This window comes from Balaenoptera musculus, chromosome 8, assembly GCF_009873245.2.
Source record: "Balaenoptera musculus isolate JJ_BM4_2016_0621 chromosome 8, mBalMus1.pri.v3, whole genome shotgun sequence".
Lineage (NCBI taxonomy): Eukaryota > Metazoa > Chordata > Mammalia > Artiodactyla > Balaenopteridae > Balaenoptera > Balaenoptera musculus.
The window spans coordinates 94,179,984-94,199,224 of NC_045792.1; the positions used below are offsets into that span (position 1 = coordinate 94,179,984).

Genomic DNA, 19,241 nt, shown 5'->3' on the forward strand with positions numbered 1-19,241 from the left:
TTCTCTTGATCTCTTGGTTTCTGTGCCTGCTGCCTTTCCTTCTCCTTCTCCTGGACCACCCCCCCTCCCCCACCTGCCTCTGCCCCCTCTCCCTGCCTCTGTCTTTCTTTACTTCCCCTGCTTCCTTTCCCCCTTCTCCTCCCCTCCCCTCTCTCCCCTTCCCCTCCCCTCCCCTCTCTCTCTCAGAACCCTAACACACACAACCCTGAGGTCACAGTGCAGGTCAAAGCCAGGGGAGTCTTGGACTCAGGTCTGCTGTCTCTCAGACCAGGGCTGATCCAGAGCCTCCTAACCTGGAATGGACTCAAGTGGTCCAAAACTCACCCAAAATTATGTGCAAAATATGTCAGGGCCTCCACGTGTGTGCCTGTACCCATGTGTTGTATGTGTGTGTGGTATGCATGCTAGCGTGTTTCTAGGGCCACCACAGCTTCTGGAAGGTTTTCAGAAAGATTCATGAAAAATAGGAAGAACCGCTTTCTCTTCCAACCTGGACTCAGCTGTGTGGTGGTTCCAGCTGAAGAGGGGCCCCAGGTCTCACCCCTCCCGGCCACTGCATCCTTTTAAGAAGTCTGAGCCGCCTCCTTGCCCTTCAGGGAAGGAGGGAAGACTTATCTTGAGAGAAGCCAAGAGGGGGTGACTTTAGTCACCTCTGGAACTGTGGCTTAAAGGCTTGCAGAGAGAGGAGGCCTGGGGATAGGAGTTAGCTGGGCACCCCTCTGCCTCGCTCTGAGACTAAACCCCAAGGGGTCCCAGTGACCCTTAGCCCTGGGGACAATGAGTCTAATGTCAGCTAATGATCAACTCTTCTAAAAACACATTTTCCAAACACTCCTGTTGATCAATTTTACAGCATTTTCACGTACCATGGAACAATTTCAGCCTATTGGTGAGATTGTGTGGCATCCCCTTTTTCTAGTTGCTCAGCTATATAACTAGTTTGAGGAATGTTTTTAACCCATTTTTTGAAAGATTCACATTTTTAAAATATTTTATAACCAAGACATGCTAAATTGGAAGAGAACAGCAAAAAGAGATGAGTGTAATTTAAAAGTGATAAATGAGCTGAATTGTTCATGAAGTATGTAAATTTGGTAAATATTATTAGAAATGATAACTAAAAGCTGACATGCTGTAGGCAGATGGGTTAGAAAAGTCTGGAAATGCTCACTAGTAGGCAAAATAGCAGTTTTTACCCCTTGATTAATTTTCTGAGCCTAAGCAAAGTGTGATAAATTTGATGTTCAGGAATTACTGACAAATGTGTCCTTAGGCAAATGGGATGAGGTCAGATTAACTCAAGGCAAACAAACCCTGGGAAAGGCCCTGGTTAGGGGAAGCCCCAGGAAGCATCAGCCCTGTGGCCAGGTCCAAGAGGAACCCCTCCAAATAACCGGTAGTAACCCTGTCAAGCAGGAGGAAATTATTTCATGCCGGAGTTAGCAGAAGTGACATTGTTACTGATGTTGGCCCCAAAGCCCTGCACTTTCCTTCAGGTGACTTAAACTCACACACTCATGTCACCCCTCAGTCCCCATGCTTGGGGAGACCTGCTCCAGGCAGGAGCAATGGCCAGGAGACCTGCAGACCCCCTTCCTCTGGGGAGGCCCGCTTTCCCCATCAATGAGTTACCAGGTTCATTATTTAATTTCATCTCATGAATCTTATGTTTTTCATCTCATGAATTTCATTTCATGAATCATGAACCTTGGCTCAATGGAAACTCCATGAGGATGGGGACCACATCTGCCTTAGGTGTATTTGTTTACCAGTACCTAGCACAGTACCTGGCACAGCGTAAGTGCTCAATAAACAGCCCTAGAATGAAGGAACAGAAAGGAGGTAGTCTCAGAGGTATGGGTAAGAACATGGGCTTTGGAGTCAGAAAAACCTTGTTCTAATCCCTGCTCTGCCACTTCCTGGCTGTGTGACCTGGGGTCAGTTACTTAACCTCTCTGAACTTCAGGTTCCTCATATGTAAAATAAAGATAATAATACCTCCTTCCCAGCCATAGTGTTGTGATCAGGGTTCAGTAAGAAAATGTGCATCTTGCTTAACTCTGTTCCTGGCACATATAAGCATTTGATAAATGTGAAAGCAAAAGGATTGGTGTCAATCCACAAGAGACCCTGCAGGCCATCTGAAAGTCTTAAGACTTGGAGGCTCTTCTGGGTTCCAGGATAACATGGTGTTAGGAGGCTGTGTTCTGGAATCAGAGTTCCTGTGTTTATCCCATCTGGGCCAGCTCGGTCAAGTTCTACCCTCTCAGGGTTCCAGTTTCCCCATCAGTAAAACAGAGGTGTTGTTGATAACAGCAGCTGCTACTCCAGGCTGCCCAGAGGGTTCAGTGAAATCACCCATGTAAGAGCCACGGTGCTTAGGTGTTAAGCACCGCATAGATTGTAGCTGTTGTTATTTTTCCGGAGATCGCCCATGCCAGCCCTTGTCTCCAGGAAGGCCATGCTTCCTCCTGGTTCTGATCCACCATCTGAGCCGTGCTCACATCATGCCAGCCTCGTGCACAGCGCTTCACCTGCATCCTCTCGCTGACACGGTGCTAAGTCCCCTGGAAAGCGCACGCAGGCTCCCAGAGTGATGGGCACGCAGAGTTCACGTGTTCTGTCTCATCCATAGTTTATAACTGTCTAAGCCGAGGTTGATAGGCAGAGACAGCTCAGTCGCGTCGCTGGGGTGGAAACCATTTCTGAGGCCGCTCTTTGCCAGCCTGAGGACTGCCAGCAACTCCACCGAGAAGGCAGAGGGCGGGGCAGGGCTCCGTGGAGGCCATGTGAAAGAGAACCGGATGACCGTCTGTCACCAGCCAAATGGAGATGCCAGGAGCCCTGCCAGGGCCCTCCATCTCTGTCACAGGGATGAGAGGCTGCAGAGGTGGGGAACATACCTCTCAGCCCAAGGACCAGCTCGTGGAAGCAGAGGGGGATGGGATGGGCATCGTGGCCAGGGGCAGCCTGCCCTGGATGTAGGTGTCCCTCTGTCACTCTCCTTTCTGGTTAGGGAGCTCTGCCTCCCAACCTCTGTCCAAGGTCACCCCACACAGCTGACTACAGCAAGGCTGCCCCTGACCTGCTGGAACCAGAGCCCCAGGGTTCAGGAGAGCCACTGCCAGGCCAGCCCTGAACTGTGCTGTTCAGCAGAGAGAGAGAAGGGGTAGCGTGGTGCTCTGAATGGAGCTGGATTAAGAGGACAGGATCTGGTCTCAAATTTTTGAGCTGCACACCTTTGGAAGGGAAAGTTATTCTCCTCCTCTGGCTTGTTTCCTCCCCTGTGGAAATGGGGGCTAAACAGAAAAGAGACCGTGGGACAGGTGTCGGGTTCTGATGCCAAGCAAGCCTCTATGAGACCAGAGACCATGGGCTTGAACCTGGCGAGACCTCCCCCCGCCCCCCGCCCCTGTGGCTAAGGAGTGAACAATGCACGCCTTGTGCTGGCTGATCTGTTTAAGCCAGGGGCTCTCCTTGGGTTTGGACATTGAAAAAAACAGAACAAAGCCTTTGGCAGGTCTGGGAGATGTTTCATGTCTGCGTCCTGGACGGATCATCTCACTCTCCATCCTAAGCTCTCCCCGAAAGCAGTCCTCAGACCAAGGAGTTTGGAGAAACCTCGGGACCTCTATGGGGCAGCTGCTGTTAGCGCTGAAAAGTCAGGGAAGATATATGACTGGGGTCTTCCTGGGATGAGGATAAAGTGACAGAAACCTTCTGACTGGAAGAGACAGGATCCAGGAGAGAGACAACCCTGTTGGCTCCAAAGATGGGTTGTTGGTGTGTTTATTATGGAAAATGTCTGGTTTATGGCAGTTAAGTTCCTTAGTCTTTCAGAATCAGTACGTTGCGTCAGTTGTGTGACAGATGGAAGGGCGCCTCGGCAAGCGGTCACCTGTCGCCTTCCCACCCGCCCTTGGGGCTCACGAGCCTGCCCCCTTCTCTCTGCAGTTCTTCCTGTTCATCCTGACCATCTTCTTGGCGGAGCTCTCGGCGGCCATCTTGGCCTTCATCTTCAGGGAAAACGTACGTACTGGGCCCCGTGTGCTCCTGCCCCACTCATGGCCAGCCCCTCCCTCCCCAGAGGGTCTCACAGAGTCAGTGCCCTCTCATCCAGTAGTTCCAGCCCAAATCACAACCCACCAGCCCAGCAAGGCCCCCACAGCCCAAAGAGAGACCCCCGTGAGCCTCTCCCTGCAAGGGCTTTTCCAGAAGGTCAGAGTTAGAGGGCCCTTAAGGGTCTCTGGTCTTCCCAAGCATCTGGTGCAACCTCACACCTGATTCTAGAATCTTCCATTCCACACCTTGCCCAGCTGTGGCCCAGCAGTTGTCATCTGACAGTCTGAGGATAGTCAAAAAGGCTGTCGCCCCAGCACAGAATGTGTGCCATGCAGGAGAACAGGACACAGCCTTCTTGGATAAGGCCCTGGCAAGTACGAAATTTGGGCAACTTGCCCCCATAGACCATCTTATCACAGAGGCTCCAACCACCCGGGTCCCCGCCCTTCCCTGCAGCAGGGAGCAGGGTCATACCTCTCACACGGTGGCTTCTTCAGGGCCTGGGACGCAGTGCATCCACTTGGCTCTGTCTGAGGAACAGCTCAGGGTGGGGGGGGGGGGGGCGGTGGCATGAGGGGTGAGCACCCCCCTGTGGACCAGCCCTCCCTCTGGGAGGAGCTGCAGGGCCGGTGGAGGTTCCCAGGTGGCCCTGGCCTCAGGCTTGCCGAGGCCCATGTGGGTAGACTGCGTTTTCACGTCGGGGATCTGAAGATGCAGGGAGGCCGCAGGTCCTGGGGTTGGAGGTGAGGGCCTGCCCCAGGCTAGCTGCCTAGGAGGAGGATCACTGGCACCAGGACCCTGAGGCCTTCCCCCTCCCTCCCCCTCCCTCCCCCTCCCTCCCCCTCCCTCCCCTGGAGCAGATCACTGGAGAGGCCAGGGAGGGGAGCGGTGTCAAGCTGCTGTAGATCTCAGCCTCCCCCCTCCCTTTGCCTCCAGCTCACCCGCGAATTCTTCACCAAGGAGCTCACCAAGCACTACCAGGGCAACAACGACACGGACGTCTTCTCTGCCACCTGGAACTCCGTCATGATCACGGTGAGTGGCCCCGGGGATGCTGTGCGCATTCCGAGCCCTGATGCCCGGTGCAGCCAGTGTCTGGCCTCCAGAGCCCGCCTTGTTCACGTGTCTGCACAGACATCGGTGATCAATCAGGCACTGCTCCACCCAGCCCAGACCGGGCCTCGGAACCCTCATTCGCACAGCATGCTGGCAGCCATTGCCCATCCATCAGAGTCCAGACTCAGGAGGAAGCCTGTTTGCTCTCCCCGTCTTGAGTCCTCAAGCAATCGTAACGGTCATCGATGATAGTAATCATAGCAACTATTTATTGAGTGCTAAGTGCCGGTGAGGTAGGAGTGGTTACCACCACCCTCACTTTACAGATGAGGACGCTGGAGGCTCAGAGAAGCTGAGTGACTTTCCCACGGTTGCACAGGAGGAGCTGGTGCAGCCAACCCACACCTGGGTCTGGACTCCGCCCCGGCCCGCCGCTTCACAGTGGCCTTTGAAGTGGCTGTGTGTCTCTGCACCCTCATACCTGGGTCCAGCTCCCATCCCCCCTTCTCTTTGCTCTCCTCCTAGTTTGGTTGCTGCGGGGTCAACGGGCCTGAAGACTTTAAGTTTGCATCAGTTTTCCGACTCCTGGCTTTGGACAGTGGCGAGGTGCCGGAGGCCTGCTGCCGGAGAGAACCCCAGAGTCGGGACGGGGTCCTGCTGAGCAGGGAGGAATGCCTCCTGGGAAGGGACCTGTTCCTGAACAAGCAGGTACCGGGCCCTGCTCCCCCAGGCAGGGGAAGCCTGTGCATCGGGGCTTGGGTGGCCAGAGCTGGGTGGGTGACAGTGTGGGCCCTGAAGGCCCGAAGGCACTCAGGGAATCCCATGGAAATGTTGGCTGTGATATGGGGCTCCTGAACGGGGGCTGAGGAAGTCTCCATGCATGCTCCTGAGATCCAAGCAAAAGGGGGAAGGGTGAGAATGTCAGACAGTCCATCAGTGGCTGTGAGCGTTCCGAGCCCTGATGCCCGGTGCAGCCAGTGTCTGGCCTCCAGAGCCCGCCTTGTTCACGTGTCTTCACAGACATCAGTAATCAATCAGGCACTGACTGAGGAGTGGGCCTTTTGGCTGGGGTTCCGGGGTGACTAGGAGTTTTCCAGTGTTCCAGGTAGAACACTCCCTGAGCTTCTGGTAATGCAGGTGTCAGGAGCCAGAAACAGAATTACACAGTGGGGGCCCCTCCTCAGCTGTGCATTTTATTTGGAGGGAAGCTCACCTTTGCCATGTGAGAGCACCTCCAGATCCCACGGGAGCAAGGTTTCCTTGACCTTAGTCTCCAGGGTCTGGGAAGCTCCTAGACTTCTTGGCTTCTTTTACAACCCAAGGACTTCATCTCAGTCTCAGAAGAAGCCCTTTCCCTTCCTGTGGTGCCACCTCTGGGGGCTGCAAGGGCCCCTGCTATGCCCCCTCCGTGAGGCAGACAGTGCCCTTGACCTTGATCCCCCTTCCCACTGACCAGTCCCCATACACCTCAGGGGTGTGTGTGAGACCAGGCTAGGCAGAGCAGTGGGGGGAGAATGAGGGTGACCTGAGCCCCACACCCCTCACTTGATTCGGCCTTTGATGAGGCTCTCATGGCAGAGTGCCAGGTGCAGGGGACACAGCAGGGGACAGCAGACAAGACCCCTGCTCCTGCAGGGCTTACAGTCTGGTTAGAGGAAGCAGACGATAAGCAAGCAGCCAACACATAGCAAGTCATAATTTCACATGAAATAATAATTTTACTATAAAGAAAATAAAACTAGATGATGGGCTAGAAGGGACTGGGGTGGGATGGGGGCGAGGCTCAAGTCAGGCCTCTTAGAGTCCCGGGGGGTGGGTGGGGGATGGGAGTTGGGCTGCGGCCTGACCCTGACTGTCTGATGAGACTCTTTCCAGCCTCAACTTTGCCTCATGAACTCAGCACCCTCATCCCCTGCACCTGCTCATGTCATGCCCAAGGACTCATCAGGCCCCAAAGCCACATTCCTCTACCCCTTGTGGTCCTGCCTCCCTGCACTGGGGGAAAGAGACCTAAATAAAGAAACAAAGGTCCTGGAATCAGGCTGCTATGAGCTGGGGGCAGGGGCAGCGCCCCAGGAGTTAGGTCTCAGCCGTGAGGAGAGGCTGCAGGGCGTGGGGGGATGTTTCAGGCTGTGACGTCAGGCAGACCTGGGCTGTTAGCAGCTGTGTCACCTTGGCCAAGACACACTCTGAGGACCTCAGATTCCCGACACAGTGGCAGAGACTGCTGGCTGCCCCCGTGCTCGGTTCATGCTTCCTCCTTGGAAAGAGGAGGTTTAGAGACCCCGTGACCACCAGGTAAAGCCCCCCTTTCCAGCCTCCCTTGCAGCTAAGCCATATGACCCAGTTCTAGCTGAAGGGAAGTGAGCAGAGGTGATTTGTGCAATGGAGTCGTGTCCTTAAGAAGAAGCACTGTGCCTGCCCCTCCTTGTCCCCCCCCCCAACCCCTGGCTGGTGGTGACAGCCATCTTGGTGACAGCCATGGTGACAGCCGTCTCAAACCCTGCAGAGGAGGGTGGCCCCCTAGAAAGTCAGAGCATCAGGGCGCCTGGGCCACTGACAACTCCATGGAGCAGAGCAGCCAGCACAGCTTGGGGGTTGATAAAGACAAACAAACTTCTACCATTAGGACTGCCTGCTGCCCACAGCCAAGCTTCTATCCTAAGGCCCCTTGTGAATTGTTCAGGGAGGCTTCCCATGGGCCCTGTTCTTTTAGGGCTTCATCCTGACAGGCTTCCCATTTCTGGATTCATCCGCCATTATGATGCCTCCTTCCATCTCCTGGGTGTGGCTTTGAAACTGAAGTTCATCAGAGAGGTCCCTGTGCGGCTACATTAGTTCTTTACGATGACTCTTCCCCTGTTTCTCATGAGGATTACCAGAGATTGACTTCTGGGATTCCTTTTCTGAGACACTAGCATCCCTCCTGAGCATTCTTCCCTTTTAAAAGCCTCTGCTGAGGGACTATTTCTATTTGATTTTTCTCCAAAGCCCACTTCCCTGAAGCCCAGGATGCATTTCTGAATTTGCCTCACATCCTCATCACAGTTTTGAGTCAGTGAACAACATGTTTGATTCCAAGTAACTGAAAATCTAAACTAAAAGGGTTGAAGCAAATGGCAAGAATTCTGGAAGACAGTGGCTTCTCATATTTATCAGTGGCTCCATCATGTCAATCAAGGCCTAGTCTCTGTGATCCTTGTGGCCTTTCTTTGTGCTTAGTACTTCATGGTGGCAAAACGGCTGCCATGGCTCCAGACATCCCACCCATGTTGAAGACAGGAAGAAGGTGGCACCAGCTTCTTTCCCAGAAACCCCCATCAGACTTCTGCTTCGGTCTCACTGGCCAGGACTCAGTCATATGGCTGTCAGGAGCTAAGGCAGAGTGCACTCATCTATGGGTGCAGAGTTAGTCCACCAGCCCTGTTTATCACTGAGCGCCAATGAAGAGAAATAAGGAAATTCCCCAAAGGTGATCCATGATGAATAACCAGACTCCTCCATTGGTATGAGTTGAATCCACCATGGCAGCTTCTCCTGCTCATTCCTCAGCCTTCCCTGGGTCAAGATAGTCACCCAGGCAAGTCAAGAATGTATTCCCCTGCTGGAAAAAAAATATCAGGGAGTGTACCAGGAGATGGTCATCTTGCTAGACCTTGACTCCAGGCCAGTATGGTGACCACCAAGAGGAAAGCAACCATTTTTCCCACTTGTCAGGGTGGTCTTAAGTGTTCTCTCCCCACAGCATCGCTGTTTCTCTGCTTTATCCTCAGTGCTCCCCACCCGCTTCCTGGTGGGTTGTGACTATGGGTGCTGCTGTGTCTCTCCTAGACATAAAGTACTACACTCTCATCCTCCTGACGAGGGAAAAACACTCCAGCCAGAGAGTGAGAGCAGCCTGTTCAAAGGCCCTGGGGTAGGAGGGAACATGGTGTGTTCCAGGGACCAAGAGAAGGCCAGTATGGCTGGAGCACAGTGAATAAGGCAAGACTAGCTCAAAGCGAGGGTATCAGCAGGACCAGACCATGCAGTGCTGACGGGCCCATGGCAAAGATGCTAGAAAAGCAAAGAAGCCCATGTCGAGTTCTACGTGGGGTTGTGGCCATGTTGGCCCTCTGGCTGCTCAGTGGCCAGGGGTTAGAGATGGACCTGAGTGAACAGGATGGATTTTTACACTGGTCCCAGTGAGAAACAGTGATGGGTTAGACCAGGATGGTGGCAGTGCAGACGCTGAGAGGTGTATGGATCTGAGAAATGAATCAGGAGGTAAAATGGTGGTAGGCCGACTTTGGGGAAGGCAGGATGAGGCGGTGATGAGGGTGACTCCATAGGTCCTGGTTTGGGGGAAGATCTCAGATCTGGTCTGAGGCAAGCTGAGTGTGAGGTGCCTTTGGGACCTCCAAGCAGTGGTAGCCAGTGGACAGTTGGACTTAGAGGGCTTGGGGGAAGGTCCATGCTGGACGTATAAATGTGGGTGGCCTTTGTGCTGGCACCTCTGGCCTAGCTGCCCTCTGTCAGATTAGATTGGGGGGTGGGGCGACTGGTCGGGAGCCAGGGGTGGGGGGATGTTCTCTCTCTGCAGAGATGGAGGATGGGTGCTGGCGACAGCGGCACAGCTAGGGGACTCGCAGTCTGTGGTGGCAGCCTGGGGAGAGATGGTCCCCTGAAGCGTCTCGCTGGGCAGGGTCAGGATAAGGGGTGGGCATCCATCCTGAGGGTGAGGAAGAGGTGATACCCCGGACTGTAGGCAGCTCCGGGCCCTGAGCCAGGGACCCCGCCTGGGTGAGCGAGAACCGAGGCTTCCTGGTGCAGCTCCTGGGAGCTTGGACTTCCCTCAGTGTAAATACGCTTCCCTGCCTCCTTGGGTGTGACCTTGAGCAAGTAGTCAGCTGCTCCCTCCCTCCTTTCCTCTTCCCTGAGGGGCTGGAATGGGGACTAAGTCATAACAAGCACATGAGGCCACAGCAGAGTTCGCACCAGGGCGGACACTCGCTAAGTGTTGGCGGCATCTTCCGTTCACCCCCTGCCCTCCCTGCTCCCTCCGAGGGCGTCTCAGTACCAGGGCCTCCATCAGCCAACTGGTCTGCTCGATTCAGCCCGGGGACCCAAAGGGTCTTTGGTGCCACAGCCCAACAGAGGGCAGATGAGCAGTTAAGGCCCCAAGTACCTCATCCACAGCAGATGAGGGGCGCAGGGACGTCTTCCCTCTGGGGACAACTCCCACCCACCGGCCCGGGTGAGGCACATAAAATCAACTTCAAGTTCAGGAAGGGATTTACTGCTCCTCCTGCCCCTTGTAGTATAGGGGTGTGTGTGTGTGTGTGTCTCGTGCACGGATCCCCAGGGCGTGTGTGTGTGTGTGTGTGTGTGTGTGTGTGTGTGTGTGTATGTGTGTGTCTCGTGCACGGATCCCCAGGGCGTGTGTGTGTGTGTATATGTGTGTCTCGTGCATGGATCCCCAGGGTGTGCGTGTGTGTGTCTGTGTATGTGTGTCTCGTGCACGGATCCCCAGGGTGTGTGTGTGTGTGTGTGTGTGTCTCGTGCACGGATCCCCAGGGTGTGTGTGTGTATGTGTGTGTATGTGTGTGTGTGTGTGTCTCATGCACGGATCCCCAGGGCGTGTGTGTGTGTGTGTGTGTATGTGTGTCTCGTGCACGGATCCCCAGGGCGTGTGTGTGTGTGTGTATGTGTGTCTCGTGCACGGATCCCCAGGGCGTGTGTGTGTGTGTGTGTGTGTGTATGTGTGTCTCGTGCACGGATCCCCAGGGTGTGTGTGTGTGTGTGCGTGTGTGTGTGTCTCGTGCACGGATCCCCAGGGCCATAGAGTGTAAACCCACACACCCAACTCTACACTCAGACACTTCCTGCCACCCAGGGGCAGAGAGAGAGAGAGCATGGTCCTAACGGGACCGAGGGCTGGCTCCCTGCCAACACTGTTCAACGTGCTTTGTCTGGAGCATCTCATTTTATCCTCACACAATCCTATGAAGTAGTTAGCCTACATAGCCCCAGTTTCTGGATGGGGCAAGTGAGGCCTAGAAAAAGTAAGTACAGGACCACCTCAGAGATACTGCGGGTTCCATTCCAGACCACCGTGATAAAGAGAGGGACACGAATGTTTTGGTTTCCCAGTGCCTATAAAAGTTATGTTTACACTACACTTTATTAAGTGTGCAATAGCCTTATGTCTAAAAAGACAGCGTGCATACCGTAATTAAAAATGCTTTATTGCTAAAAAAAATGCTAACCATCTCCTGAGCCATCAGCGAGAGGTAGTAGTAATGTCAAAGATCACTGATCACAGATTCCTGTAACACATCTAATAATAATGAAAAAGTTTGAAATACTGCGAGAATTACCAAAATGTGACACAGAGACACGAAGTGAGCAAACGCTGTTGGAAAAATGGCGCCAACAGACGTGCTTAACGCAGGGTTGCCACAAGCCTTCAATTTCTAGAAAAACACGATATCCATGAAATGCAATAAAACGAGGTATGCCTGTCAGTTCGCCCAGTAAGCAAGTGGGTGGTGTAACCACCACTTCTCCCCGGGTTATTGGTGCTTCTTGTCTGGAAGGCCCCCAAACTGCACGACAAAGCCAGTGTCGGGGTAGAGGGGTGGTGTGGAGCAGTGGGTGCTGTCGTTGGCCCCGGGAGGCAGGTGGCAGCCACAGGGGATGACGGGAGGCCAGAAGCATCCCTCCCGGGCTCCTCCCTGTCTCCCTTCCCTTCCCTCCAGAGCGGGCCAGCTTTCTGCTGCCATTGCTCTACATGTTGGGGTTCTGATGCTTTAAAAAGAGCTAAACAGACCAAGGGGGTTGGCAGTTTGAGTTCTGCCCTGACACGGGTCTGCAGGCGGATCCAGGATGGCCCTGGCCTGGCCAGGCGGATGGGGCTTCCCTGCCAGCTCTGAAGTTGCCTCCAGCCACTCTGGGTTCCTGACCAGCTGGCCTGTGGGAGGGCGCCCTTAGGGCTCCGATCACACAGCCCTTAGCTGGGCTCCCAGTGGCACTGCTGAGACAAGGCCCGAGTTCAGCTAAGACCTTCTTCCCTTGTTGTCCTTGCTGGGACTGTGGTGTCTCAAAGCCCGGCCATGGGGCTTCGCTGGTGGCTCAGTGGTTGAGAATCTGCCTGCCAATGCAGGGGACACGGGTTCGAGCCCTGGTCTGGGAAGATCCCACATGCCGCGGAGCAACTAGGCCCGTGAGCCACAATTACTGAGCCTGCGCGTCTGGAGCCTGTGCTCCGCAACAAGAGAGGCCGCAATAATGAAAGGCCCGCGCACTGCGATGAAGAGTGGCCCCCACTTCCCGCAACTAGAGAAAGCCCACGCACAGAAACGAAGACCCAACACAGCCATAAATAAATAAATAAATAAATAAAAATTGTATAACTAAAAAAAAAAAAAAAAAAAAAAAAGCCCGGCCATGGCAAAGGCATTAGAAATCACCTGGGGCATCTGCTCACGACGTAGGTTCCTGGGCTCCACACCAGATCCCCTGATCCAGAGTCATGGGGGTGAGGCCTTGGCATCTGCATTAACAACCTCCCAGATGATTCTGACACACTATCAGCCCCAAGAGCACTGTGGATCCAGGTCATCGTGCTGGAGGGGTCTGTTTACCTGGGTACATTCTATTTGCTGCTGAGTGCTCAAAGCGGGGCCTGTGGGAGCCTTCCCTGCCCAGCCTCCAGCAGGAGGGTCTCATGCCATCCGCCTGGCCACTCTGCCCAGATCACGTCCTGCTGTCCACCTGCCCGGGCTCAGCCTCATGGCACGTCATTTCTACTTCCGACCAATGAGGCGGGGCTTCTGGGTGATTGACAATGGGCGTGAACACCCAAGAATCACCTAAGAATCACCCAAGAATCTTAACAGAGCTCAGAAACAGCCAGAGTCACCCAACAGGGACCAGGCATGATCCTCACCCCCACCTGGGGGCTCTTCCCTTTGCAGTTCCTCTGGCTGGGCCCAAAGAATATGCAGGTTCTCATAATAGAAAGAAAATTTTCCCCCTTTAAAAATACATTTCATTCAAGGCAACTACCATGCATCAGTCTCTGGTCAGCATGGTGCTGGGGGAAGGAGCATGGACATGAAGATGACCAAGACGTGAGGCACCCAGGGTCGGATGGGGCTGAGGTCACGTGCTGGCAGCTTCTGGTTTTGCTCGCATGCTATCCCTCTCTTTCTCTTTCTCTCTTACTGGGTCCATCTCTATCTGTCTGTACATCCTGAGGACTGCTTGAGAAAGCAGTAATAGCACAGGAATTCAATCCATTTAGAAGGGGCCCTGTGAGAGCTGGGCTGGTCCTGGAAGGCTGCCTGGAGGAGGTGAGGTATGTGCTGGGTCTTGAAGAATGGGCTGTGTTTCCTTAGGGCAGAGGCTGCAAACCAAAATCCAGCTGCCAGGCTGGTAATGGGAAGGAGTAGAGAGGGTGGGTGTGGGAAAATAGGGGATGGTGGTTCCCCAGGGAACACCTGTCCCCAGGTACTGCCACGTAGAAATGATGGCTTACCTCGCTGGATCTTCTGATTTTATGAGAGAAGCAAGGAGCCCAGATATTTATTGGAAATTTCCCAATATTCCAATCAAAAAAGAAGAAAGGGTCTGTGGCTGATTCGGCAGCAATCAGGCTGGCAGTTTTCAGCCCCGCCTGAGGGGCTGGAGGGCCAGGAGGGTCTTTGGTGTATTGCTGCTGAGTGGCTGAGCTTATGGGCCTCCTGCCTCCCCCGCTCCTCCCCACCAAACTGTCCCAGCAGCGGTGTGACAGGGTAGGCCTGCTGCTGCCTGAGCTTTGGGGCCACATGCCAGTTCCCAGGCTTCACACCCCAGTCCTGAGGCTGGCCCTTGACCTCTGTCCCTCCTTCCTGGCTATGGCTTTACCTCTGGTCCTTCCCTCCCAGGGCTGTTACACGGTGATCCTCAACGCCTTCGAAACTTACGTCTACCTGGCCGGAGCCCTCGCCATAGGGGTGCTGGCCATCGAGGTAAGTAAAGGCCCCCGCTTCTGTGGCTCCTCAGAAGCAAGACAGACACCTACACAGGGTCTCAGGCAGATCCCCCATGGCCTGCACCCCCAGCCTGCCTCCGTCTCCAGGCCCTTAACCCAGGACCCAGTGGGTCCCCACTGCAGGGACGATGCGCAGGTAAGCCCAGCCGTGTCTGTCTGCTGCCTGCGAGTCATCCTGGGACTCTGGACACATCTGAGCAAGTCTGCGGGCAGTGGGGATGGACAGGCCCTGAGAGTCACTGCCCTCACCCCTACCCACGGTCCAGAGTGAACTCTGACTGGAGGATCAACGCAGCTGATTTGAGGGAGGGGCTACAGCCTGTGCTTCTAGATCAGGCCCATTCTCTGTGGGGTGTTCAGGGCCTGCGGGGCCTTGTGAACCTCACAAGCGCGCGTTGAGCCCCAGAGGTGAAGACAGAAGGGACCTGAGCCCCCTCAAACGGAAGGTAGCCGCGGACTCTTGAAGCCACCACTAGGTGGCGCTTTGGCCACAGGGCGGAGCTGCCCCCTTCCCTTCCTTCTACCACCCTCTCCCGGATCTCAAACCCGCTGCCCTGGGAGGTTGGACAGAGGGCTTTGCCCAGGCCCGCCCATCTCAAGAAAGGGTCCGCCAGTCTTCGGCCAGCCGGGAAATGAAATCAGGCCGCCCTATCCTCAACGTTCCCCCTCCCACCTGGCACCATAAACATGGCCTTGCTTAGCTTCTTACTGTGTCCTACAGCCCTGCTTAGAGCAGTTTTGTGGAGACTATTGAGGATGGGGAGAGGAAGGGGTCATTCATTCACTCATTCGTCAAGCAAAGAGTGAACCCCTACTGTATGCCAACGCTGTTCTAGGCGAACAAGTCCTCTCCTAGGAGGAAACAATGAACAAGAAACACAAATCAGTACCAGGCCCCCTGGGAAAACGCAGGCATGGGTCCCCTGCAGGAAGAACATGGGCTTCTAGAGTTCAACTTCCAGCTCTGCCTCTCCCCACGCACAGGATGCCCGAGCCACAGTTTCCTTAACTGCAACATGGTGCTAAAAGCCTGCTCCTAGGGCACGGTGGGGCTTACAGGTGCTGGGGACTACGTGCCTGGCGTGTAATGGGGGCTCGCTAAGCAATGCCTGTGTTCCTGACCTGCTGCCCTCACACCCAGCCCATAAGCCCAGCTGTGGCCTCTGTGCCAGGCAGAACCCTGCTCTGATTCGGGGACCTTCACCGTATGCCTTGCCTCCTCCACCCCACTGTCCCTCCTGGAGGTTCGGCCATGAGCCTGTGGTCTGGGGACTGCGCCTTGCGCTACTTGCAAGAGCGCTGGCACGGGGGCATCAGCCAGTCCGAAGAAATGGGCATCTCTGAGTCAGGGTCTCTGCACATCCCACTACCCCAGGGCCCTTAGACAGGTGTTCAGTGACTGTGCTCGTAGTTTGGAGAAGGGCTGCATCTTCCTTGCCTATTAGTAACAATCCTGGTAACTTCTAATTAAGCATCTACTATATAACAGGCCTCATTACATCGTTAATTGCCTTAGACTTCAATCTCACCTCCTTCCTGTGAGCTGGAAGGAAGCAAGTGCAGGGGCTATGAGCATGGTCTCTGGAGTCAAAATACCTAGACTCCAATCCTGGATCCTCCATTTGTAGCTGTGTGACCTTAGGTGGGTTACCTGACCTCCCTGTGTGTCACTTCCTGGTCTGTGAAAATGTTTCTGAGACAGCACTTAGAACCGTGCCCGGCACGTGGTAGGCTCTTGATACATACTCAGGCCCAGAGAAGGGAACTGAGTATTGGCCCAAGTTTGCTGCTGGCAAATAAGGGAGCTGGATTTGAATCCATGTCCAAAGCCCCCTTCTTTTCATGACTACACGGCATGAAGGGGACCAGTGACTGGCAAGAGGAGCTTGCCCCCAGGGCAGTGTCAGGAGTGCCAGCAGCAGGAGTGTGCTAAGAGTGATGGGTGAGCCCCCTTCCTGTCCCAGAGCAGACAGCCCCTTTGCGTTGGGGAGGGACAGCCCCCCTGGAGGGCTGTGAGCCCAGCCTGACAAGCAAACTCCTACTTTCTTTGCAGCTTTTTGCCATGATCTTTGCCATGTGCCTCTTCCGGGGCATCCAGTAGAGGGTGTGGCCTGAAGATTGAAGACTCACCCCACCCACCACTGCCCAGCACCCAATGCCCTCCCCTCCCCCTCACCCCTGCCCTCTTGGCCCTGGGGGAGGAGGTGAGGCCATGATGAGTGGCCAGGAAATGGGGCAGAGGAAAATAGCTATTTTTTTAACAAAACAAAATGAAGGCAAAAATATGGACTGATGTAGCCCGTCTGGACTCCGGAATGGGCGCCATGGGGTTCTCCGCAGGGGCCCGGGCACCTGAACCCAGGATGCAGTCTGCACTAGAGACCAAAGCAACACCAGGGCCAGGCCCCCTCCTTGGTGCAGGCAGATCTGGCAGCCCGGGACCTGGGCCCTCAACTCACAGCTTCAGGATCTGGTGCCAAGGAAGTAATAAGGATTTAGGCAAGAAGGAGGCAAAAGAAAATTGTGGAGAAAGGTTGGCAAAGCCCAGGGGCCCTGAGGAGACCTGGTCACCATGTCCTTGAGGACTTGGAACCTACTTGGAGTCCCTGGTCCTCCGAGGATGGAGTTGTCCCTGCCTCAGGCCGGGGCCAAGAGTGGGCTGCAGATGCTGGATCCAAGGATGGCCCAGCCGGTAGGGTCCGTGCTTCCCCATCTGTTGGAGCAAATAATCTGGAAAGCCCAGAGAGGAGCAGTTTCTCATCCACAGTCACACAGCACATGCGTGACAGTTCTGGACAAGAACGCCGCCATCCCCAGGCTGACTGTCACTCCTTCCAAGGCTCTGTTGGTCCCAGCAGACCTACTGCTCACACCCCTCCCTGGCCTCTGCATCCTGGTTTCCCCAGAAGAGAGCGGGCAAGCTGGTCAGGAATTGCCTCTTCCCGGCTCCACAGCTAAGAAAATTCTGGACTCTGCCCTCCCTGCTCTCCCTGCCACCTCCCCACACTTTTCTCTAAGTCCCAGGAACACACACATGCACACACACCACAGCCCCTTTTCTACACTGCCCACCTTTCCTCCACCAGCTCCACCAACTCCCTGGCCCCCAGGGCTGGAAGGAACCCCCAAGATCATCTGGTTCTCCTCTCCTCACTCAGAACTGCCATTCGGATGTCTTCCAAAAGATCCCTGCCAAGACTTCTCCACCTTCTTCTTGCACACCTCCAAGGACGGGGAGCTTACTACCTCCCAAGACAGGCTTCTCTTTGGACTGCTCTGACTTTAGCATCAGCTCAATACACGGAAGAGGTTTCTGTTTTTCTGTGGTTCTGTCCATGGCATCCCACTTGCTCTCTCTCCTTCCCAAAGCGTTAAGGCCACACATTGTCCCCCCGAGCCCCGTTATTTCCAGGCTAAAGAGGTGCCCCAGGGCACCTCATCATTTCTGCTGTGACACGGTTTTCCTGTCCCTTCGCTGTCCATAGCACATTTCTGAGTGTTTCCTCCAGGATCTGGCAGGGAGAGGTTTCCCCACAGACTCACACCCACACAGCACCCACAAATCAGCCCCTCATATGCAGGTCTCAAATTCTAGACCAGTGTTAGCAACCGTATTGCAAGATGCCTCGACCCTGATCAATCAGGAGCGACTGCCAGAGGCTGTGCAGAGAATCTGAGGCTTGGTCTGGACTCAATGGGGGAGGACAGTGTAATCTTGATTAGTGATGTCTGCCAAGCAACTCAAGCTTGTTGAGGGATGGGTGTGGAAGGGACAGTATGGTGCCCGTTCTCCTCTTTTCATTGTCCCTCTTCAGGGTCTGGGAAGAGCCCATTCTATCTCAAAGGCCCTGTGCCAGCTTCCAGCCTCCCCTCCAGCTTTCCAGCCACTGGGAGACAGAGCAGTGGCCTAGAGCCCAGTGTTCCCCTGCTCTGCCACCTACCCCCTTCTGAGATGCAGCCAGAGCTCTGTGCCTGCTGTAAAGATTTGGTTTGACCCTCCCCCCATTTCTCCCCTTCCCCCTTGCGCTCACCCTGCTGTCCTCACCAGTCCTGGCCCATTCTGGGCTGGGTCTTTCCATATTGTCCCTGTATCAGTCTGCCCTGGCAACTCCATAAATGTTATGAACTCCCTAGCGACTGGGCAACCCCAGGACCCAGGGGGCCGTGCAGCTTGTACCCCAGCGCAGGTCTCTAGACCACCCACAAATTGGCTCCAACTTCCTGGCAGAGGCAAAGGGCTGGCATGAGGTTGAAAAAAAAAAAAAAAAAAAAATCAGGCTGGCTAGGCAGGGCTTAGGGTCAAATTGGGCAGCTGTGTAACTTCGGTCCAGGGGCGCCCCAGGCGTCAGGGCCCCATCTGGTCCCCACTGCCCAGGAGAATCTGGGGCCTTCAAGGTAAGACGAGCCGGGCATCGGGCACTATCCCCTCCGGGCCCCCGAGAAGAAAGGCTGGTCCTGGAGGAACACCTGGGTGAGGTGGGTTTGAGGGCAGATGTAAGACTCTCATTCCCAAGGGCTCTCCAGAAAGGGGCCAAGGAGCCCTGGTCTGCCCCCACTGACCACATTCTGGGGCTGGAAAGGGGAAGCAGGTGTCTCTGCTCTGCAACATTAACGCAGGCTGGTAGCTATTTGCAAGGCTCCCAGCGGCCATCCTGAGGGGGCATGAGAAGGCAAAGGCCAGCGGCAACAGCCCATAATAGGTGCAGATGGCAATTTGGGGCTGCTGGGGGAGGCGGGAGGGTAGGAAGTCTCTTTGCTGAGATTTCCTGACCCCGCTAACAGGCCAGGTGCCAGGGGAGACCTTGCACTTGGTCACAAAACCCGCCCAACACCGAAGGCCACCTTCCCTGCTTAGTGGCTGGGCACTGGGGCCCCTCCCCAGCCTCCCTTGTCCCCGCTCTCCTCTCCATGCCTAAGGGGCCCAGACAGGATCCCCCAAACCGGCCGAGGCCCAGCACTCCCATCTCCCTAGAAGCCCCCTCTTCCCCTCCCCGGTGGGTCCTATGTCGAAAGTCTATTTTGAAAACTCTTAAGTGTTCCTTGCGGTAGGTAGCAGAGCTAATTTATCAAGTTTATTTCCTGTGAGCCTCCCTTTTTTATATTCTAT

General features: G+C 54.9%; 1 protein-coding gene across 4 annotated transcripts in view; it reads left to right on the forward strand.

Moving 5' to 3' along the window:
• The window catches only part of TSPAN18 (tetraspanin 18), a 183,591-nt gene extending 165,204 nt beyond the window's left edge, over positions 1 to 18,387 (forward strand). For all 4 annotated transcript variants that reach the window (XM_036860752.1, XM_036860750.1, XM_036860753.1 and 1 more), the window contains 5 exons: positions 3,955 to 4,029; positions 4,999 to 5,097; positions 5,644 to 5,826; positions 14,028 to 14,111; positions 16,188 to 18,387. In XM_036860752.1, coding sequence (XP_036716647.1) covers positions 3,955 to 4,029; positions 4,999 to 5,097; positions 5,644 to 5,826; positions 14,028 to 14,111; positions 16,188 to 16,235 — 489 coding nt within the window. In that variant the 3' untranslated portion in view covers positions 16,236 to 18,387. The remainder of the gene's footprint in view (positions 1 to 3,954; positions 4,030 to 4,998; positions 5,098 to 5,643; positions 5,827 to 14,027; positions 14,112 to 16,187) is intronic.
• The last annotated feature ends 854 nt before the right edge of the window (positions 18,388 to 19,241 follow it).